The sequence below is a fragment of the Phaethon aethereus genome, assembly GCF_964289735.1.
Source record: "Phaethon aethereus genome assembly, chromosome: 3".
NCBI lineage: Eukaryota > Metazoa > Chordata > Aves > Phaethontiformes > Phaethontidae > Phaethon > Phaethon aethereus.
Window position 1 is genome coordinate 107,912,144 of NC_138576.1, and position 21,191 is coordinate 107,933,334.

General features: G+C 39.4%; 2 protein-coding genes across 3 annotated transcripts in view; one reads left to right on the forward strand and one right to left on the reverse strand.

The window, feature by feature from the left end:
* IARS2 (isoleucyl-tRNA synthetase 2, mitochondrial) overlaps nt 1-12,795 on the forward strand; it is a gene marked incomplete at both ends in the record, with an annotated part of 32,006 nt that extends 19,211 nt beyond the window's left edge. Inside the window, 9 exons of the mRNA XM_081997583.1 lie at nt 5,538-5,646; nt 6,442-6,544; nt 7,564-7,689; nt 8,079-8,210; nt 8,846-8,952; nt 9,831-9,976; nt 10,140-10,330; nt 12,368-12,512; nt 12,644-12,795. Of these exons, the coding sequence (XP_081853709.1) occupies nt 5,538-5,646; nt 6,442-6,544; nt 7,564-7,689; nt 8,079-8,210; nt 8,846-8,952; nt 9,831-9,976; nt 10,140-10,330; nt 12,368-12,512; nt 12,644-12,795 (1,211 nt within the window). The remainder of the gene's footprint in view (nt 1-5,537; nt 5,647-6,441; nt 6,545-7,563; nt 7,690-8,078; nt 8,211-8,845; nt 8,953-9,830; nt 9,977-10,139; nt 10,331-12,367; nt 12,513-12,643) is intronic.
* A 2,197-nt stretch (nt 12,796-14,992) lies between these two features.
* The window catches only part of RAB3GAP2 (RAB3 GTPase activating non-catalytic protein subunit 2), a gene marked incomplete at both ends in the record, with an annotated part of 50,289 nt that continues 44,090 nt past the window's right edge, over nt 14,993-21,191 (reverse strand). For both annotated transcript variants that reach the window (XM_081998013.1, XM_081998012.1), the window contains 7 exons: nt 14,993-15,139; nt 15,429-15,587; nt 16,266-16,484; nt 16,569-16,658; nt 18,370-18,588; nt 18,830-18,904; nt 19,489-19,524. In XM_081998013.1, coding sequence (XP_081854139.1) covers nt 14,993-15,139; nt 15,429-15,587; nt 16,266-16,484; nt 16,569-16,658; nt 18,370-18,588; nt 18,830-18,904; nt 19,489-19,524 — 945 coding nt within the window. The remainder of the gene's footprint in view (nt 15,140-15,428; nt 15,588-16,265; nt 16,485-16,568; nt 16,659-18,369; nt 18,589-18,829; nt 18,905-19,488; nt 19,525-21,191) is intronic.

Genomic DNA, 21,191 nt, shown 5'->3' on the forward strand with positions numbered 1-21,191 from the left:
TAAACCCTCAGTACACAATTGCGTGATAACAGTCTTGTTGAATTATAAAACACATTAGTACCAGAGGTTTTATTTCTTAGCAACATGGTCAGGCAACAGTATCATCAGCAAACATTCATTATCTAGAAGACCTTTACATATATTAAAGTTCATACTCTTTAAAAATGTTTCTGGTTTGGTTTTGAAAGGTATAACAATGTAGTGGTATTTTATGTGTACAGTTATATACTTGCATTCTTTAAGGGCTTAACACCTCAGTATGCAAAAACTACCTCTAATCCTGTGTAGAGGAGAGACATCATGTTTCATAAGGAATAGCAGAATCGAGACACTTGACTCACTGTTAATTTGTGTAAAGTTCCCATATGGACTCTAATGTTTAATAAATGTTGTGTCTTGCACAGTACAGTCCTCTTTCATGGAACCATTAAAAGTTCCTCTTCTCTATCTAGTCATGTAGTTTCATTAAACTTGCTGGAACTTGGTGTGTTTAAGGCATCTTCTTTTGCTGGTTGACATGACTGGAGTGGCCCCACTGGTTCAAAAGTCAGGGGAAGGACTAATAAGCATGTGATCTTGTAAGCCTCTCTATCTTCAGAAATAACATTAAAGTTGCATTACCTTTTTTCCTATGTAGTTGAGGCTCCCAGACACTGTCAGAAGTGGAAGTACAGTCTCAATGATTCCTATGAAACTACTGTTTTAATGTACTCTTTATGAAAAATGCACTTTGCAAGAGAAGTTTGTTGAATTAATAGTTTTCATAGAACCATAGAATCGCTGAGGTTGGAAAAGACCTTTAAGATCATCAAGTCCAATCATCAACCCAACACCACCATGCCTACTAAATCATGTCCTGAAGTGCCATGTCAACACGTTTTTTGGGGTTTTTTTGAACACTTCCAGTGATGGTGACTCTACCACCTTCCTGGGCAGCGTGTTCCAATGCTTGACCACTCTTTCAGTAAAGAAGTTTTTCCTAATATCTAGTCTAAATCTCTCCTGGTACAACTTGAGGCCATTTCTTCTTGTTCTATCGCTTATTACTTGGGAGAAGAGACCAACAACCTCCTCGCTATGCTCTCCTTTCAGGTAGTAGCAGAGAGCAATAAGGTCTCCCCTCAGCCTCCTCTTCTCCAGACTGAACAACCCCAGTTCCCTCAGCTGCTCCTCATGAGACTTGTGCTCCAGCCCCCTCACCAGCTTCGTTGCCCTTCTCTGGACACGCTCCAGCACCTCAGCATCCTTCTTATAGTGAGGGGCCCAAAACTGAACACAGTACTCAAGGTGCAGCCTCACCAGTGCCGAGTACAGGGGCACAATCACTTGCCTAGTCCTGTTGGCCACACTATTTCTGATAGAAGCCAGGACGCTGTTGGCCTTCTTGGCCACCTGGGCACACTGCCAGCTCATGTTCAGCCGGCTGTCAGACAGCACCCCCAGGTCCTTTTCTGCCAGGCAGCTCTCCAGCCATTCCTCCCTAAGCCTGTAGCGTTGCATGGGGTTGTTGTGACCCAAATGCAGGACCTGGCATTTTTGTTTGTCTTGTATTTCCCAATACGCTCCAGCTTTTAAAACTTTTTGCGGAATTTCTTTCAATGCCAATAAAAATAATTGGCAAGGCTTACAAAGAGGCTAACTGATGAGATTCTTTTCCAAAGTACTCTTGGGGAAAAATGGATGAAATCCAGAGAGAAATCCGAAATTGCTTAGAGAATGTCACAACAGGAAGAAGAACTTCCTGTGGCTTAAACTCATGAAAGCACAGAGGCATACGGGAGCTGGCGTGCTACCTGTAGAGTGCTTCCTTTTGTAGTAGATCAGTGGTAACAGCAGTTATTGCTTGCCTTCTGGTGACAGTGTCATGCATGACAGTGGTTCTTTTGCAGCACATGATTTAATTTCAGGGCAACTGGAGGGATATAATAGATGGCTAAAAGTGTGAGACTAACGTTTATAATTGTTTTGCTCTACCATGAACTCAAGTTATTGAAAATTATGAATCAATGATCTGTCTGTTAGTAACCATCAGGAATAAACAGTTACAGGTTTCCCTGCCGGTTCAGGTCTTGTGAAAATAAGTCGTTCTCTTCAACACCTCTGCCACTTGGGGAACTTAGGCCTGAGTTTTCACTGGACTTGAACTAGCTGTGTCTGAGCTTATTAAATGAGATGCAGCAGTTATAAAATTCATCCCTTTCTCTGACCACACATTGCTTTCAGAAAATACAGCGGGTTGGGAAAGGGGTGGGGAAGAGGAACAAGAGAGAGAGATTCTGGAATGCAAGGTTTTTGAACAGTTTGAAGGAATTGCTCAGTTACAGCAAACTCAATTGCCTAAGTCTTAGGTTGCATGGATACAGTTGTATTTCTAACACTTGCCCTGCTGCGTTTCCTACCAGAGGCAGGGCATAGTTCTGATGGAAACGATTTAAAGTTGCTCTTTTCTCATTGAATTACCGTTGGCTTCCTTTTTGCAGGCTAGGTGTGTCAAAGGTACCACTTCTAGCTAAATGACAAATTAACCAAACCGTTCTACATCAGCAGTGTGGCAGGTAGGAAGGTGCGACTTACTCACTAAGATCAAAGATTTAGCTACCATAGTCACAAAACCAAAAATGTACAGTTATAACTAGATCGTGTGTAAAGAAATGCTAATTCACTTGCACCATTGAGAGCAGATCCACGAGTGCAATGTACTCTGAAAAACGCACTGCTGCTGAAGCTTCCTGGGGATACTGTTTGCTCTATTAATGCTCTGTTTGCCTAATGCGGTTTTCACTAACAGTTTGTTGTTGTGCTATCTAATCCTGTTTCTTGCTACACATGCCTCAAATATTTTTTGGAAAGAACTGTTTCATATTCTTCTATGCAATGTTAAAATTTAAGTCTGAATGCTTCAGTACATGAATAAATTCATTTTCACAGTACTGTTGTGAGGTAGAAGAGTGTTAACACACTGCCTCCAAAAAGAAGGTGTGGCAAAAGGAAAATTTGGTTCAAAAGCATTTGAGCATTTGCTAATTTTGAATACTCAGTGCTGTGGTGCCTAGGAATTTTTTTTTTTTTTTTTTTTTGCTTTGAAGTTCAGTTTGTGTTCAGCCTTTTTAATAGTGCTTATTTCAGTAGCTGGCTTTGGAGTAGCCATTTTAGAGAATTCTTTTCTGTCTTAAAACTCTCTTGACATTTTCCTCATGAGCAGAGTGCCATCAGTACTACAACCTTGACATTATATGAAATATTTTGAAAAATAATAAATATGCATGTTGGACTGTATTGTGATGTGATATGCCATTGGTAAAAATCACACAGCTTTTTACCCATAGTTTTGTATCGCAATGATGGTAGCTTTCAACATCATAACTTTTTTCCTATCTTATTGGCTAATGTTTAACTGAATGAATGTGATTATTTTACAACTTACCTATCTAAGTGTGTAAACTTTTGTGCTGACTGAGAGGCTTGAATTTATCTTAGCTGATTCATTCCTGGCATTAAAATACAATACGTTTAATCTAAAAGTCAAAGTCTGTAAGATCAAAGATACGGAATCTTGAAATCCAAACTAGAAGGATCGTAAATTATAATTCTCTTTAATGACCTATGTACTATACGTCAGTGCAAAACAAACAACTGAAAAGTCTCTTCGGAGTTGTGGGACATACTGTTCCATTTACTATGAAACGTGCGCGCTGTTCTAATTAATTTATATATAACCATCACAACTTTAACGAAACTGAGGTAGGGGAGCTACCCGTGCACTTAAGAGGCAGGCTTTGTATATGCAAAACCCGTGTTTGTATTTTACAGAGGTAAAATGTTCAGGCCTCCATTAACTTTGTAAGCTACATTAGCCAGCCTGCCAGATGTATGAGTTCCTGTCAGAAAAGGCTAATACAGTCTGCTGTTTGTAATCAGTTGTTTATTTAAATTCTTCTCTCCTCTAAGTTGTAACTACTGGCATTTCCATTAAAAGTTCACTTCTCTAAAACCAGTGGCTAGTAAACTAGTTGTAAACAACAAATGTGTTGTTACAGATTTTCCACTGTTATTTTCTTCCTTACTTTTTTTATGTTGTCCTTACAAGTATTTTTTCAGTTTGTTAGTACAAAGGCTGATCCCTACTTATTCTACTTTTAAAAACCCAAATGCTTTGTAGTTTTTCTTGAAGGAATAAACAAATGTGTTAAAAACCATAACATCCACCCACACGTTTTTCCTGTGCTAGCTGGAACTGTATGGCCTTGACCTTTGTAACATTGAACTTCCTTTTATTGCAGGATGGATCTAAATATCAAAACTTCCATTAAGTTAAACAAATAAATCAAATATGCCAGCAGCAGAAAGAAGCATTGTCTCAGAGGTCCTAGGAAAGGAGCTAGCAGATAAAAACTGAGTAGAAAAACTTTTGTCTGGATATCTGGAAAATTGCACCAGCAACTTTTAGAATCAACACTAAATTCCTGCCAATTATGTGTGTAATTTTGCACATTTGTAGGCTTTGACTTGCACGTTCTGCTGTGTTTCACATCATCCTGTTCTCACTCTGGTGGTGACCTGTCGGGGACTGTTCAGGATGAGGAGGGACTTCTTGAGTCAACAAGTTTTGTACCTTTTTGTACAGCAACTGAATTCCACCAGTAAAGCCATTAAAACTTTGCCTTCTTTCAACCCTGTGGGAAAGCTGGGTTTGTTCTTCTGCTTTTAATGGGCCATCAACTAACACCCAGGCTATGTGCCTTGTAGCCCTTTTTTTTTTTTTTTTTTTTACTGATGCCAACAGTACTCACCTAGCTCTGGCTGTTCTTTTCTAGCATTCCTCTTTTTTTGTGTATTTATTGGGAATAATATTTCCACTCAGCCTTCACCTGGATAAGCTGAGCAAGCCAGGCTTTTCCAGACCCCTCTCGCTCACAACAGGCTTCCTGTTTCCCGTGTTGCCCTAACCCCTTCCTGAATTTTTTTTATCGTTCTGGAACACCAGTGACCAGAAATGTAAGTCCTGTTGCAGGTGAGCTGCAGTCACTGCCAAAGCTTCCTGGTCTCCTCTGAAAATACCTGATGCCCTGCACAGGCCAGTCAGGCACATTACATCTGTGACCTCTTTCCTGAGTCATTCCCAAATGCTGAAGTTTCAGGTTGCAGCATAGATTTTTATTAATTCCAAAGTATGTGATCTTTACTTGGGTCCTTCACTTTGTTTAGGAGTACTTGGAAAGTTTGAGAACTTCTTATTAAGTGCTCTGAGCGTGATAGCTGCTGTTTTCATAATTTATTATTTTGTTTGTGTAAAAGCAGGCTTATTTGTTAAATTTTGGAGTTCAGTGAGTCTTGGATCTTTAAAAAATTTGTGATGCTCATGAATCACTTGTATCATGTTCAAGTAATCATACACCATTTATAAAAGTAACTTATTCTGCTCTTCAAACCCAGCAGATAAGTTTTACTAAATACTTTCAGCCATTTTTCTGTTAAGTGTATTTAATTGCTTGAAGATATAGGCTGATATTTTAAACAAGAATCTTCTGTTCTTAAAGGTGCAGAGCAAAGAGCAGATACATACCTTGAAGGAAAAGACCAACTGGGAGGTTGGTTTCAATCCTCTCTATTAACCAGTGTGGCAGCAAGGAAAAAAGCACCATATAAGTAAGTGTGTGGATTGCAAACACATTGCTAGTTCATTTATTAAATATCGGGCTTTTGATAGTGTGGATGGTAGCATAGAAACAAGAGAAATCAGGCCATTACTAAGTGACTGATTTCTGTTATTCCATTTTCAGTATAAAGTTTTCCTCAGATTAGATTGTAATGGATTTATTGTTTAATTTTTTTCCATCATAATTTTAATAGATGTTTTCTTTCTCAGTGATCTAGGCATATCCTATTACATGTTACCAGATACAAAGCTGTTCTTCTGCAATCTCTCCCACTCCTGTAATCAAAGGGATTATTATGAGAGGTGCAATATGAAAATCTCCTAAGGTCCTTGGCTTGTGAATTGAACGTTAGGCTGTAAGGAATTCAGAATCACTGTGTGCATGTCTTCTACTGGAGCTGTGACATGCTGTTTGTCCCCTGGAAGATTAAAAGCATAGGGAAGGGTAATGTGGGTCAGTTGTGCTGTGCAATTTTAGGAGATGTTGTGGCTTAAAGAGTAAATAGTACTTTACTCTTGAATTTGTCAAAAATATGTGTGCCTTGGGTATCTGCAAACAGCCTCTTGCTCACATGGCAAAATTAAATGTGGAAAATAGAAGTTGTATGCAGTACTTGGATTTTAGTACAGCATATTCATGGTTGGTTGAACTTGACAGATGAAGCCTCAGGCTTACCAAAATAGAGGGTTTCTGTATGTTATGACTTGGCAATATCCTCATTAGATACCTATTCTTAATGTAGATTTTTCACTGGGATTTTGTTTTCACTGAAATCTTTCTTCAGGACTCTGGTAGTTCATGGATTTACCCTTGGTGAGAAAGGGGAGAAGATGTCTAAATCTATTGGCAACGTGGTTGACCCCGATGTAGTTATCAATGGAGGTGAAGTAAGTCAAATTCTTGAATTTCTTAGAATGGCTAGTTAGAATTTTTCACTGCCAGACTCTGCAACTGTCCGTGGCATGTTTTTCTCTAAACAGCTGTCTTTTAGCAGAACTCTGTAACGCTCTTGTAAAGACCTTGATTACACTGCAATTCCATTTGGCTGGAGTAAAAACCTTGAGGAGTTTTGCTTCAGCTGTAGTGCCAAAAAGACTCCACACCTTTGTTCTGTACTAGGAGAAAAGAAAACGCATTATATAGAAAGTGTAGAGTGGTTCCTTTTTACTTGGGAACCTTGCTGATGGAAGGAGACCAAAAAAAAAAAAATTTAACCTTTGCTTTCAAACTGACTGAAACCTACAAGCTGGGCCTAGCAATAGAGCAGTCAGAGTAGCGGTTGCACCCCAGCCATCTGTCTGCTCTCAGCCTAGGCTGTTTGTTGACTCTGGAAACTTACTTCATTCTGTGGCCAGGGAGGTTGCGCTGCAGGTGATGCTCGGGGTTTTTTTTTTTTTTCTTTCTTCGCCCCAGTCCTCCTGTTGCTCTTTCTGAGGCTGCTAAGCAGATTTGCAACTCTCTGGACAAAAGAATCAATCCTTACAAAGGTTTGCTTATCTGATTCAATAAAACACACAGTAGTTTCTATTCTTCCAAAATAGAGAGAAGCTATTTTCAGAGTTGAAAACAGGGTAGAAAACAGTCGGGGCGGGGGGAAAGTATGTAGTTTTAGGTATTAGCATTGCTAATTTTAATGTTAAGAGTTCAAAGGATTCAAGGCTGGAAGATGAGTTTAGCTGGACTTACCCGAGTTCTAGCACTGCTTGTGCATGGAGTGCTGTGCATATATATTGTAGCCCTGGCTTAGCACTAAATTTTGCTAAAAGAGGATGAAGGCCTCCAAATACAGTGGCCTCTGGGCACACTTACAGATACATTCGCAGCACTGACAACACGGAATTGCACTGTTCACTGTGCTGCAGGATCCCCAGCGGTTTCACTAGTGTGCCTTTCTGTCTCTGCTTAGGATCACAGCAAGGATCCTCCATACGGTGCCGATGTTCTCCGCTGGTGGGTGGCAGAATCAAATGTTTTTACCGAGGTGCTGATTGGGCCTGTTGTACTTAATGCTGCAAGAGATGATATCAACAAGGTAAGAGCCAAATACGCTAACATTCTTCATTCTAATGATAGGTCCTCTTTATATTTGGTTTTCTGTTGCCTGAGTACAATTCATTGCAAAGCTTTTCAATCTTTAGACTAAAGAAAACTTTTCCAAACTCATTTAGGTAGGTACTATTGCTTTTTACATCCGTGGATCAAATAGTCAAGTGTACTAAGGAAAAGACTAGTTGTTGCAGCACACTTTGATAGTCTACTTTTCTATAGGTCCTTTTGGCATATGTTCTTCATGATGCTTTTGTAACTATTCAAACCATCATTGCAAAAACCAGCCTGTTTTAGTTAATTGATTACATTATCATTTTGTGTTTCATTACAAGTGCAGACCATTCATATTTAATTTTTCTTGTTTGTTCCTAGCTTCGGAATACACTACGCTTCATGCTGGGAAACATGGCTGGCTTCAATCCAGAAACCGATGCCATCCCTGCTTCAGAGATGTACATAGTAGATCAATACATGCTGCATTTATTGCAAGATTATGGCAGCAAGGTAGGGGTACATTGTATTTAGATGAATATATGTGTAATGTTTTTTGTTGGTTATATTGGTTATAACCTCTAGGGAAAATTCTTTAAGTGTATCAGTAAAGAATGTGTGCCAAGTGGGTAAATTATGACCAGAAGGGTTTCTTTGATGCAATAGGCACTCCCTTAAGCTCGTTTCAACTTCTGAGAGCAAGGCTTTATTTTTAACATGCTTGGTTTTAACATTGACCAGTTTTTCCCACTCCCCCCCCGCCCCATCCAAAGCCTCAAAATAGAAATAGTTAGAATAGGATATAAGAAACCAAAGCCAAAAACTTCTAGAGCTTTGGAAATGTGCTGTAGTCCAAAATTTAGTAATTTCTGTCACTCAGAACCATTCTGCTGAATGAGAAAGTATGGGCATAATTTCTGGGGTTCCCCCTGTCCTCTCCCCTCAAATCTGAATTGAAATTATTTCTTTGTCCTAACAGTTAACTGAATTAATTTTTTTCCCGTCCAACCTTTTGAAGAAAAGACTCTCCCAAACTTTGTGTCACTCATTACAGTTTCTGTAAGGTCATGTTCATCAGGGGTTGACATTGTATGCCATGTGATGAAAATGGATATACTGTTCTCATATCTTTCTTCTCCCTCTCCCAGGTTACAGAAGCATACAAAGAATATGATTATAGCAAAGTTGTTCGATTATTGCAAGCATTCTGCTCCAGAAACTTGTCTAACTTTTATTTCAGCATAATCAAAGACAGGTAAGTTCATTACTGCTGCCTTTAAAGGGGGAAAAAACCAAGTTTGTTAATTTGAGATAGAGCTAATAGCATTTCAGGTGAATGCTGAGTGAATAGAGATACCGCAGAGAAATTTCAGTTACGTGTCATGCTCTAGTGCACCAAAGCTCACAAGTGAAAGCTTAGCTGCTTTCAGCTGGGTATTTTTGTCATCAGTGTGCTTCTATATTCTGTCCATTTTGAAAGGTAATCAAATGTATGCCTTTAAAACTAAACAAAGTTTTAAAGGTAGATTCTTGGATCTGTATTTCTACGTAGAAGTGTGTGCATGTGAATTTGGGAAGGTAGGGGGAAGGGCTTATTGCACTTACCTGGGCAACCTAATGTCTTTTACTGATCTAAAAAACAGGTAAAGAATCCTAAGGATGTGACTGATACCCTTTGTACGTTTTGAAGGCATTGTTTCATTGGGGAGGGAGATATGGGGTTGTACTGATCGGGGGTTATATTGATCTTCAGTTTCCAGAATGCAAGTAAGGGGGGGGAGGGTTGTGTGGAAAAGCCCTAATGCTAAATTTTACATATGAACCAGAACAAAGGGCTAACAGAGCTGCAGGCTTGCCTCCCTGAGGGAAGATTCTCTTTGATACAGATGAAGCAAATTAACATGCCATATACAAATCTCCTTTCCTGTGACAAAAATATGGCTGCATATCCAAATGGTCCTGTACCTATGCCACCGTGCTTGCCTAGGAAGGGCAATTCAGAAAAGCTTCCCCTAGAAAGGCATGCTAGGTCAGACTTCTGTACTTTCATGGCAGTCCTGAAAGCATGGCTCTTAAGCAAGAACAGTAACACGAACGTATGAACACTTTTCAGCTTTCATCTCTGTCTTGCAGGCTCTATTGTGAAGAAGAAAAAGATCCTAAGCGCCGTTCGTGTCAAACTGTGCTAGCAGAGGCTTTAGACATAGTAGTCCGATCCTTTGCACCAATTCTTCCTCATTTGGCAGAGGAGGTTTTCCAGCACCTCCCTTTTAAGAAAGGTAAAGCATGTTTAATTCCTAAGGAATTCTTGGTGCACTGTTTAATGACACAGTTTAAAGGAATGCAAATAGAGAGATAGGTCATTCTTTTTTTACTCATTTAATAAACACTTGAATAGCAAGGCACTAAATTAAAAATTCCTTTGCTTGCTTTGCTTTCAAGACTCAGAGGGTGTGTTTCGTACTGGGTGGATTAATGCAAGCTCAGCGTGGAAGAAGCCGGGCATTGAGGAAGCAATAGAAGGCGCGTGTGCAATGAGAGACTCTTTCCTTGGGTCCATCTCTGGCAAGAATGCTCTGGAATATGAAGTCGTCATTGTAATTGAGCCTGGATTGCTGTTTGAATTAATGGAGGTAAAAGATGCAACTAAGAATAGTGTTGTCTGTGAAAAAAAAAATGCTAATTTCTGTAAACTTTCTTCTGCTTTGTACTTGCCAGAAAATCACAGAATAGTTGATGTTGGGAGGGGTGGCTGGAGGTTGTATAGCCCAAGCCCCTCGCTCAGGTAGGGGCAGCTAGAGCAGGTTGCCCAGGATTGTCCCTAGTTGGGATTTGAATACATCTCAGCATGGAGACTCAACCTCCCTGTGCTACCTGTGCTAGTGCTTGACCACCCTCACAGTAAGAAAAAAACTTATGGAACTTCCTCTTTCAATTTCTGTCTGTTGCCTCTTCTCCTGTCACTGGTCCCCTGAAAAACCACTGAAAGCACCTGCCTCCATCTTTACACCACCCCGTCGGGTGTTTATATACATCAGTAAGATCCCTCTGAGCCTTCTCTTCTCTGGGCTGAGCAGTCCCAAGGGTCAGCCTCTCCTCATACAAGAGATGCTCCAGTCCATCATCTTTAGGGCCCTTTGCTGGACTCGCAATGTAAGTTCACATCTCTCTTACTGGGGAGCCCAGAGCTGGACCCAGCACTGAGCTATGTCTCACCAGGGCTGAGTAGCGAGGCAGGATCACCTCCTTCCACCTGCTGGTGTTGTCCTGAAAGGGGGGGTCGTATGCCTGGTGTGCAACACTCCAACATACACACAGAGCAGAAGTATTTTATTTAAAGCATATTTGTGCAGATATGGGTGCTAGGTAGTGGTATTCCATGGATGCTAGGTGGTATTCCACAAAGCTAGTATACCACACAAAGGAACTGCCATGTGTTTGTCCTGCTACAAGATTAGTGGTAACAATAGAGAACCTCCCAAATTTACATTCAGGGGCTAGTAATTACCACATTGAGTATTATTTAAATTATCACACATGCTCCTAGAAAGAGTGGGGAGCTAGCCCCTCAATTGAGTTGGTGGTTGTGATTTCCCCTGCCACCTTTACCTTAGGTACTGTGGATTCTGCTCATCTCATGACAATTAGTTACAATTTTCAAGAATAAAAGAACAACTTGGTCTTCATGGTTTACTGCTTAAGTACAACTCCTTCATCTTCTTGACCACTCAATCTGGGTTCATTAATCTCTTTTAATTGTGTTCTCTCCTACTGACCTGCACCCCTAGAATCTTTCACTTGTCTCTGACAGCACTGGCAGTGCTTTTGCTAATGCAGGATGCTGGTGGCTGCCTCTGGTGTGGGAGCATACTGCAGGCTCTTGGTCAGCTGCTTGTCCACCAGGACCCCTTCTCTGCTAAGCTGTTTTCTAGCCAGCTGACCCTCAGTGTGTTTTTGTGCCTGGGGTTATTCCTCCCAAGGGCCAGAACTGGGCTGTTCCCTTTATTGAGCTTCATGAAGATTGCTGCTAGCCCCCTTCTCCATCCTGTTGAAGTCCCTCTGAATGACAGTGCAGCCATCTGGTGTATCAGCCACTCCTCCAAGCACTGTATCATCCAGCAAACTTGCTAAGGGTATGCTCTGCCCTATCATCCAGGTTATTAATATGTTACACAGTACTGGACCCCATACTGACCCTTGAGCTACACTGCTAGCTCTAGACTCCTCAGAAACACCTGTTGTAGCGCCACTGGCAGTGCTCTTCTGAAGTTACCTGCTTCCTTGACGTGAGGGTCAAAGTAACTTGAAAAGGCTGCAGAGGGAACCTTGGACCCCAGTTCAAGTCTGTACTATTCCTGCTGGCAGGAGTAAGTAAATTTTATCCACTCTTATTAGGAACCACTGTCTCTGCATTTGTTTTAAAGAATGGAGCACTGTAGAGCTTGCAGCAGTAGACCTCAGTTTTGATGCTGGATTTAAACATAATTACATGTGTGCCTAAATATATGCATATAAGTGTGTGTAAACTTGTGCTCCCTTCATGACAAGGCTATGACAGCTGTTGCAATCACATACACCATAATTCTACTTTTGCTTTAATAGTTCCTAGGAGGAGGATGCTGAGGAACAAAAACAGGGTTGCAAGTCTGAAAATTAACTCTCTTCCCTAGGCACTGCAGGCTGAAGAAACTTCAAGTGTTTCACAGCTGAATGAAATAATGATGGCTTCCCAGACAACCCTGCTGAGTGAGCTACCTAAAGAAACACCTACAGATGCAAACGTTGTCAAAGGGACCTTTCTGATTAATTTGGAAGGTAAGAGAGAGAGCTGTCCCAGACAGGCTACTGTGCTAAGCCACTGGTTCTTTTCTGCACTCCAGCATACTTTCTTGTTCACTTCAGCTGTAGAGTTGAGTATGCCTCAGTAATAATGCTTTCTTTAACAGGTGGTGATATCCGTGAAGAGTCTTCATATAAAGTTATAGCTCTACCAATTGCCAAAGCCAAATGCCCTCGCTGCAGGAGGTACACTTCCAATTCCGCAAGCACTCCCTGCCCCCGGTGCCTGAAAGTCATGGCTGGAAAAGGAAGCACATGAAGATGAAATGCCTGTGCACATGCTGCTCCGATGTCCCAAGTACTAAAGCATACAAAAGCGGTGGCTAACCAGGAGGTTGGTGTTGCTGAAGCCTGTAGAACCAGATGCTTAAGCCCCAGCCTAAGCAGAGTTATCATGTGTTTTGGGAGGGAACCTTATGTATATATACCTAATTGTGTATATCACTTTTCAGCTTAATAAAAAGGGTGGTTCAAAATAACTTATTTACTTGTTTTTAACAACCTTTTGAAGTTCACTTCCACTTTAGTGAAACTCCACAGTCAAAACAGCTACTGTAGTTCTGTGGAACCCCTGAGAACCACTCCTTTCCACCCTGGAGTATACACTACTCCTCTTGTTAAACAGAGCAGAAAAAGAAAAGATGGTGACCACCATTCCCTAAAAAGCAGAAGGAGAAGACACAATGAAACCTCAAATTTTATTTAATCAATTTACACAAATCCACAGCAAATTAGACACAAAATAGCACTATATACAGAGTATTACTTACAATACATTACAGATTTGATTGGTGTAGTGTGTCAGCTCTGGCATGATACTCAGTTACAGTAAAATCCTTTACACAGCTGTACCAGGATCCAGGAATGTAATGCAACTAAGAAACATTTTTGATGTCCCCCAGGTTCTGTGATAACCAAAGCTCTAGCATACTGTTGGCTGCAGAAGTCTGAGGTGCTGTCAGGCAAGGTGGTAAAGTCACCTGTACAATCTTGCCTTCTTCCAGTTTTCCCCTACAGCTGTTTTAACCTCAGTTACAGACGTCAGTATAGAAGTACCAAAAATATACACCAGGGCTGGCCTAGAACTCTTTACTATTCTTTATTCTGATCTCATATCACTGCAGGAAGTCAAACAGCATCCAAACTTTTCATGAAGCCTTCATCAGCTACATTAAAGTGCAGTGATTAGGAACAGGGGATGCTGAGCAGGTAAAGGAAGCTGTGTAGAACAAGCCTCCAACCTCCATAACCTTTTTGTTTTTAGGGGGAGTCTAACCCTTAGATCACAGCAGCACATGCTTCAGAAAGATGAGATCAAATTCTGTCTGCAGCAAAGCAGAATACAATGAGTGTTTCTTACACATAATGCAAGAGGAACAGGTTACAAGATGGAGCTAGTAATTTCAGCTGACTTTAAGACAAAAACAGTTTACACCAATTTCATTTTTCTCTCCTGCCTTCCTTTGTATAGAAGGTAAACAGTACTAACTGATGCAAGATAATGATGTTTAATACCACTCCAATAGTGAAGATACTCACTATATGATTCCCTGTAGGTACTGTAAATAAAAGTTGGGTTTTTTTAAGGCTAAAGTACTCAGTACTATAGATCTTCAGTGAAGTTGGGTCAACTATTTAAGCAGTTTTTGACTACAAGTTAACATGTGCAGAGATTTATAGCATACTACATCTTCTAGAGTGATAAGATGAGGGAGGAATCTTACGGTAAGACATGCCTTGACCTACTTAAACTCAGCAGAGCTTAGTAATAAAGGAGAGGGATGTAAATCAAGTAAATGCTGAAGCCCAGCACCCTAGAGACAGTACTGGGAGATCTGGACTAAAAGATGAGTCCCTTCCTAAGCTGTTTCTCACATGGGCAGTTCTCCCTTTGCAGAAGGCCCCACCACATTTCATCCTATGTCTAGTGCAGTCATCATTATCACGTGTAATGCAGTTACAAGGCATGAGCCCAGCTCCAGCTCTGAAAAAGCAGTATTGGCTTTACATGGTAACTTCAGAGACAGAAGTTTTTCTCAAGTGAAATTCTACAGCTTCTTTTGAAATCTAAATCATACATGGAACATTGAAACTGCAGCAGTTACTGCCAGCATGAAATACAGAATCTCACAAGATGTGATTTTGTAAATAGACTAAAACTGCTGTCAAATATATCCAATTTAGACTACTGCAAAAAGCACTCAAATGTCAGAAATAAATTACAAAGCATTTCAGATACTGACAAGTCTACTAGAAACAAAACATCTTTGTACTAGTGCAGAATTTAAAATATACTCCAATTTAAAATTACCTTCTGAAATTCTAGGATGGGGAACATTGTTCTTTTTGCTGTTTAACGAGAGCCACATGGAAGTCTCTTTCTGTAAAGGTCAGCCTCATTGTGTGAAATCATGCATTACAGCACTGTATAGCAGAACTGTGCCTAACCAAGAGGGTCATGATGAGATGGCTTCTACAGCCTCTATCAGGTTCAAGGCAAGGCTATACTGCCCGTGATTCTCCGGTAAGTGCTCTATGACTTTATTAACTAGTTTAGCTGTTGTTGCAATTGGCACTTCCACATTTTGAAGTTCCTGGGGGTCCTATAGAAAAGGATAAACACAGCATTAGAGTAATTCTACAGATGATCATCTGCACATCAGCCCTCCTGAACTTGTATAAAACTGATGACTAAGGTTTATTAACTCAATTAAGCTGATACTTTGACCCATGAAATTGCTTTACCCTTCATGAAACAGAACTAGCACCAGGGAAGATGAGAACAAATTCTCCTTTCCATTAGTAAGAAAGGGCCATTCCGATGTAATCTCTGTCTTGCTGAACAGAAGCTTTGGAAAATCAACCTGTTTTCCTAAATGGAGCTTAACTTACCATAGCTTTGAGCCAAGTACATAGTGTTGGAGGAAGCCTAGCGAGGAGTTCCATACCCTCCTTTGTCTGCATATGAAGTAAAGCAAAGGCCAGTCTCTGTCCAGCCAGTATCAGCAGCTGTGATGCAAGCACTTCCTTGTCAGTCACCTGAAGAAAGGCCTGAAAACAGAAAAACAGAAGGAACTAGAAACCATTTCAGCATGACACAGCTCACTTATCGGGAGGCTTGAAAAGCTGTATCAAAAGCAGCTTCTCGATACTAAAATTTGGACTAAGAGTTTTGAGGCTGTTTCTTTGTGTTATCCATTACCATAATAAAGCATGCTATTAAAAGCTACAGAACAGCAGAGTGAACAAAGGCAGAGAATGACTCTGTACTTCACCAGTGATTAGCCTGAGCACAAGGTCTGTTTCACAGTCCAGCAACATATTCCTAACTTCCATATAATCTCTGCTTCTCCCCTCAAGAAAGGGAAGGATTTTCTTGTTCAAGGACCAGTAAACTTTAGATTACAGGCAAAAAAAGCAGATTCCTGAAACAATCAAATATAGTAAAATTAAAAAAGGCTGTACTGGTTTAGACCAGTACAACTGCCTGTGATGTTTCTACTACTTGCTATACACAGGTTCTTGTTGGAAAGAAGAAAAAAGGAGGATAATTATTGATCTTGGAAAAGGTACTTTTCCAGCCTCTGACTTGTTCAGCCTGGGGAGTTTTTTGGGCCTGATAATACTTGCCTAACCCTTCCAGGCATCTGTAGTAAGTAAAAAAGCAATTGTAACCAAATATCTGACACAATGCTGTACTGATTTAAAATCATTAAAAGCTGTTATTACCTCCTCACCAAGATGATCCATCCCATAACTATACAGTTCACAGACATAATGCCTTTTGACCACATCCTCAGAGATTTGAAGATACTGAGCCAGGTCCACAGCCAAAGTTGGCCAATTCTTCCCCTTTTCAAAAGGAAACAATTCCTCTTCTGAGACTTCTTTGGCCTTTTCTGATGAACATAGTGTTTGAACCGCTGCACTCACAACTTTGACCAAGAACTTGGAAGCAAAAATTGCAGGTTACTTCAGTATTATTTGAAATTTTAGAAGCTTAAGAACTTTCAGTACAAAACTTATACCTACCTGTTGTCGTATGGGTAACACATTTGGATCCATATCCCCACTAGGTAGCAGCTGAATTGAAGTAAGGTCTTTGAAAAATGCATTTTTGCCCTAAAATTGAGAACCAAAGACAAGCCTCAGAGATACAGGGCAACACAAAAAATCCATTTTGATCCAATACTAAGCAGCCTACTTTTTTTCCCCCCACATTTAATTTGTACTGCATCTTCTATTTCTCTTTGAGGACAAAAATTAATACTGTAAGTTAAAGCCACAAAACAAAACAAACTTTGGTTCATACAATCATAACACACCAAGGATCTGCTTTCAAACTTAAAACCACCTGCCTACTAAATTAGGTAGCTGATATACTACCAGCTGGAGCTGAACTTTGGGTATATTCCAGGGTCCCTGGCTCTAGACCAACATACCAAGCATAGTTTGCATTTCTTCCTTCATACTAACTGATGGAAAAATACATTTCATCTATTACCTATTGATATAGCTGACACTGCTTAATTTTAAGGTCTCTTGAACTACAGATTAACCAAATTTAAAGTAAACTCCTGAACAACGGCACATGGTAAGCCCATGTTTCAGCCCACCATCCTCTACCAGTGACATACTCACACCAAGCATCTCTGGCAGTCCTGCTCCATACTAACGCAGGGAGTAGGGAAACTGCTACCAAAAAAATGCCTATGTTAAAAGACAGTGATGAATGTGTAGGTCTAGATAATGACTTGCCTTGTCAGAAATGAGGTAATAAATCGTCTTCAAAACTTTTAACTGCTTTTTCAGTCATCAGCCAAGATTCTCTAAAGACCTGTTAAAATTCTCTCATAAAGCTCACTGAACAAATGCAAATCTTGAGTGAGTGGAGGCAAAAAGGCAGTGGCTGAGAATAATAGTTGTATATAAAAAGAGAAGCAGCACAGGAACAGGATCTAATTTTACTCTTGAGACTTAATATGCATTCTTAAATGACAATAATGATAAAAGACAAGCAAAAAAAGGCATAAAAACAAGGTAATTTGATCTATGGTAAAATGCTAAAACCAGACTCAACTGCTTCATCACAGTTTGCACACAGACAAGAACCTATGGCAAAAGAAGAGTAATACTCTGCAGTTATAAAATTCCAGTAAATCATTAAGAAACTTGCACAGTATTACAGGACTAAATCATTTTCACCACAGCAGGAATTAAATGACAGTTTACACCAGTACTTGGTGTTTAAATTTTTTTTAGAATTGTAGTGTGGTAAAGCTAGGAGGAAGAAAACTCAATTTGTGGTACCTGCTTTGTATCAGGGTCAAGTTCTGATTGGAGATATACTACATTTTAAATGCAGTGACTTTTTTTTTTTCTTTTAAGTTGTTTATAGGCATTAAATGACAAGCTCTTTATTCTCTTTGAGATACTCAGAATTCTGGAAAAATTATGAGCAATAACAGATACAACAGTGACACTAACATAACATTTCTGGCCTTAAATAGTTATGTTTTCTCTGATCTGGCACTTCTCAAAGCAACTAGAAAAACCTGTTATCCAGTGTTCTTACCATGCAGTATTTTCAGGCCAGCTAATTATTAAGGAGCTGATGTTCTTGCACCTGAGGTCACTACAAATCTTTTATTCGTAAGGAAAAGCACCAAGTTTGGGTCTCCACCTGAATTCTGGTGACAACTTCATTAATGCACCACAGTAGACTAAATGACTTTGATTAAATTATCCATGAACTGTTTTAAGAGTGAAAGCTAGCATATGTTACAGATACAAAGGACAGCAATATTAAGATGTATGCTTTCAAAACACATACCTTGCTATCAAACAGTGAAAGAGGCTTCACACTCTTCAAAGAAAACCTCATGATGGCATACAAGATAGTACATAACACAAACTGGTGTTCAACAAGTGGGTAGTGAACGCGTTTCTGCTCAAGGGCTAGTTCTACTATCGATACTGGTCCTTCTGCCGACACCCAGGCATCTTCAGTATCTAAGACAGGAGCCTGCATTTCGTCGCTACTAACATCAGCCTGCCAGACCAACACAGAAAAGCAGTCACACACAAAACATCATCTATATTGGTCTTCTGTGCAAAAGTCATGGCTTTAATCACAAGTTCTCTGCAGTGAAATTAAAGAAAATTTCGTATGTCTAGAAGTTCATTAATATTTGTCTGAACTGAACGGTGCAGAAATTAGTATAACCATATTCTTTAAAATTAAATTTCAATCAGTTAGTTCCTTATTTTCTATGGGAAAAATAAAAATTTACCTCTAGCAATGTTTGCAGAAGATCTGAACAGCAGCCAAGAAAAGCTGTCATTGCTGTGTCACCCATACCTACATCCTGTTAACAAACAGTAGGATTTAAATTGTTTCAGTTGGAATTGAAACAGGCTTTTTATTATCTCTGTATGTTGAGAAGACAGTTATTGACATAAAACACATTGTTAAACTCAGTTTATTAACCTATTATATTTAAAGGTAAACAGATACTCACTGAAGTACAACAAAGAATTAGAAATAACAGGGAGAAAAAATAGGAAAAAAGCTAAATGCAGCCATTTACAATACTCCATGTCTAAATTAGATGACTGAATTCCTCAAGAAATCACACCTAGCAAATTTCATTTTCTAAGCGTATCAGATGTCTTCCAAAAAAAGTTTTAAACTAATGAAATTATGCATGAAAAATAATAGTAATTGTCACATAATAGTCTCAAGTCTACCTTATATAATATTCAAAGTTACACTACTGTCCTGATTTGCATTGTCAGATAAAGATTAATTTACATTTCTTAAAATGCATAACATTTTCTCTAGGGCAGCATTTTGAATTTTTCTTAAACTTTCAAATATAAATCAAACTACTATTAAAATTAAGGCATTTTTATTTATTTCTTCCCATTTAGACAAATTAGTATTACTTGCCCGTCTGCATAATCTGTCCTTTGGAGCTTTTCCAACCTGTTTAAAAAAAGTATTTCACCACAGTTAAATAATTTTCATCATAAGGTATCTGTTACCAACCGTTTTAACCTTTTATTACTATTTTCCTAATATAAAATGAGAAAATAGTTCATTACAGCTACATAAGGCAACACAATGCATAGCTTGCTTTCAATAAAAGATTTGATAAAGAACTCAGAGACAAACTGATGACCACGTTTAGTTCATCCTTCTTAAAGTCTAGGATTAGAAATAAGGCCCCAAGGTCCTCATTCAAATCTCAAAGGCAGCTAAAAAATTCCCAGTGATCTCCATAATACAGAACTAGAGCTATAATACCAAGTGTGATATTGGAAAGAAACACTAGGGAACAAGGGAAGAGGAAAGGAAGAGTGAATGCTCCAGCATATTCATTGAGATGGAGAAGGTCTTATGAAGTTATTACATGGTTTCCATGCTTTGCCTATCTGAATTCTTCAGAAGAGACAACTCAATCATATCCTGTTTAGGAATGTTACTATGAGGTCCAATTTCTGCAAGTTGAATCACATGCTGCACATGATGAAGCACATACACATCAGTGGAAGCCTCTCTTCCATAGCACAAAAAAAAAAAAGGAATGATTACAACATCTTTGCAGAGTCTAAACAACAGCTGAAGTGAGATTCCAGGGTCCTGAATTACGGGATTATTTAAACTCGAACTCAAGTTATCCATCATGCTGTTTCAAATTCTAAATTCAAGACAACTTTCAGCTGTCAATTTTGGGACTGATTTAAGTGCCAACAGATTTGGTAACTGTATTTTTCTGGAAGTTGGTGAGAGATCAGTTGTGCTACTGCTTCTGTAACACAAATCCTAAGGACTAATTCCCAGCTTTCAAACATATTACAAGGTTATCAACATTTGTTAGGACATGATATTTGTTTGAGGTAACAGATGTGTGCAAAAAAACAGTTAATTAATAAAACCTTTATCTCTTCTCCTGTGGGTGTTAATCTAGGCAGAAGTGATGGTGGTGGATTTACATAAAGGCACGCAGAAAAACTGGAAAACAGTTTTTCCAGAAGAAACACCTACTACAACTGTATACAACTGAGCCTATTTGCTGAAAGGAACGAGGAAGATTATATTCTCCAATTCTTACAGAAATAAACAAAAAGCAAAAGCAGAAAATGAGAGGAGCAAAGGAGAAGGAAAAAAGATGACGAGACAGCAAATTCTTGTGGGTTTTGTGTTGGGTTTTTGGGGTTTTGTTTGTTTTGTTGTTTTGGGGTTGTTGGTTTTTTTTTAAATCACAGTCAATACTTCTCTCTGCATCTGGACTCCTACAGTGAAGAACACTTAGCTGCTGCTCTACATCCAGCAAAGTAATAAGCAGATTCTCCTTACACAATTTAAACAGATCTATCTCTTATTTTCAGTACTTTTCCTAAACTGTCTTCCAGTCCTAAACAGAATTGTCTTCCGGTAAACAGATCCAAACGCACATTTATAAGCAGGAAAAAAATTGGGGTTTAGCAGGGACAAAAGACTGCTAAACCTCATAGCAAACAAGCTAACATGCTAGAACAGAAGCTGATTTACAGTGGCAGCAACAGTTACAAATGCCCAACAACATCCATAAAATGTTCTCCATTTTGCAGAATAAGAGCTCATACATGCAAAACTTGGACCATAACAGT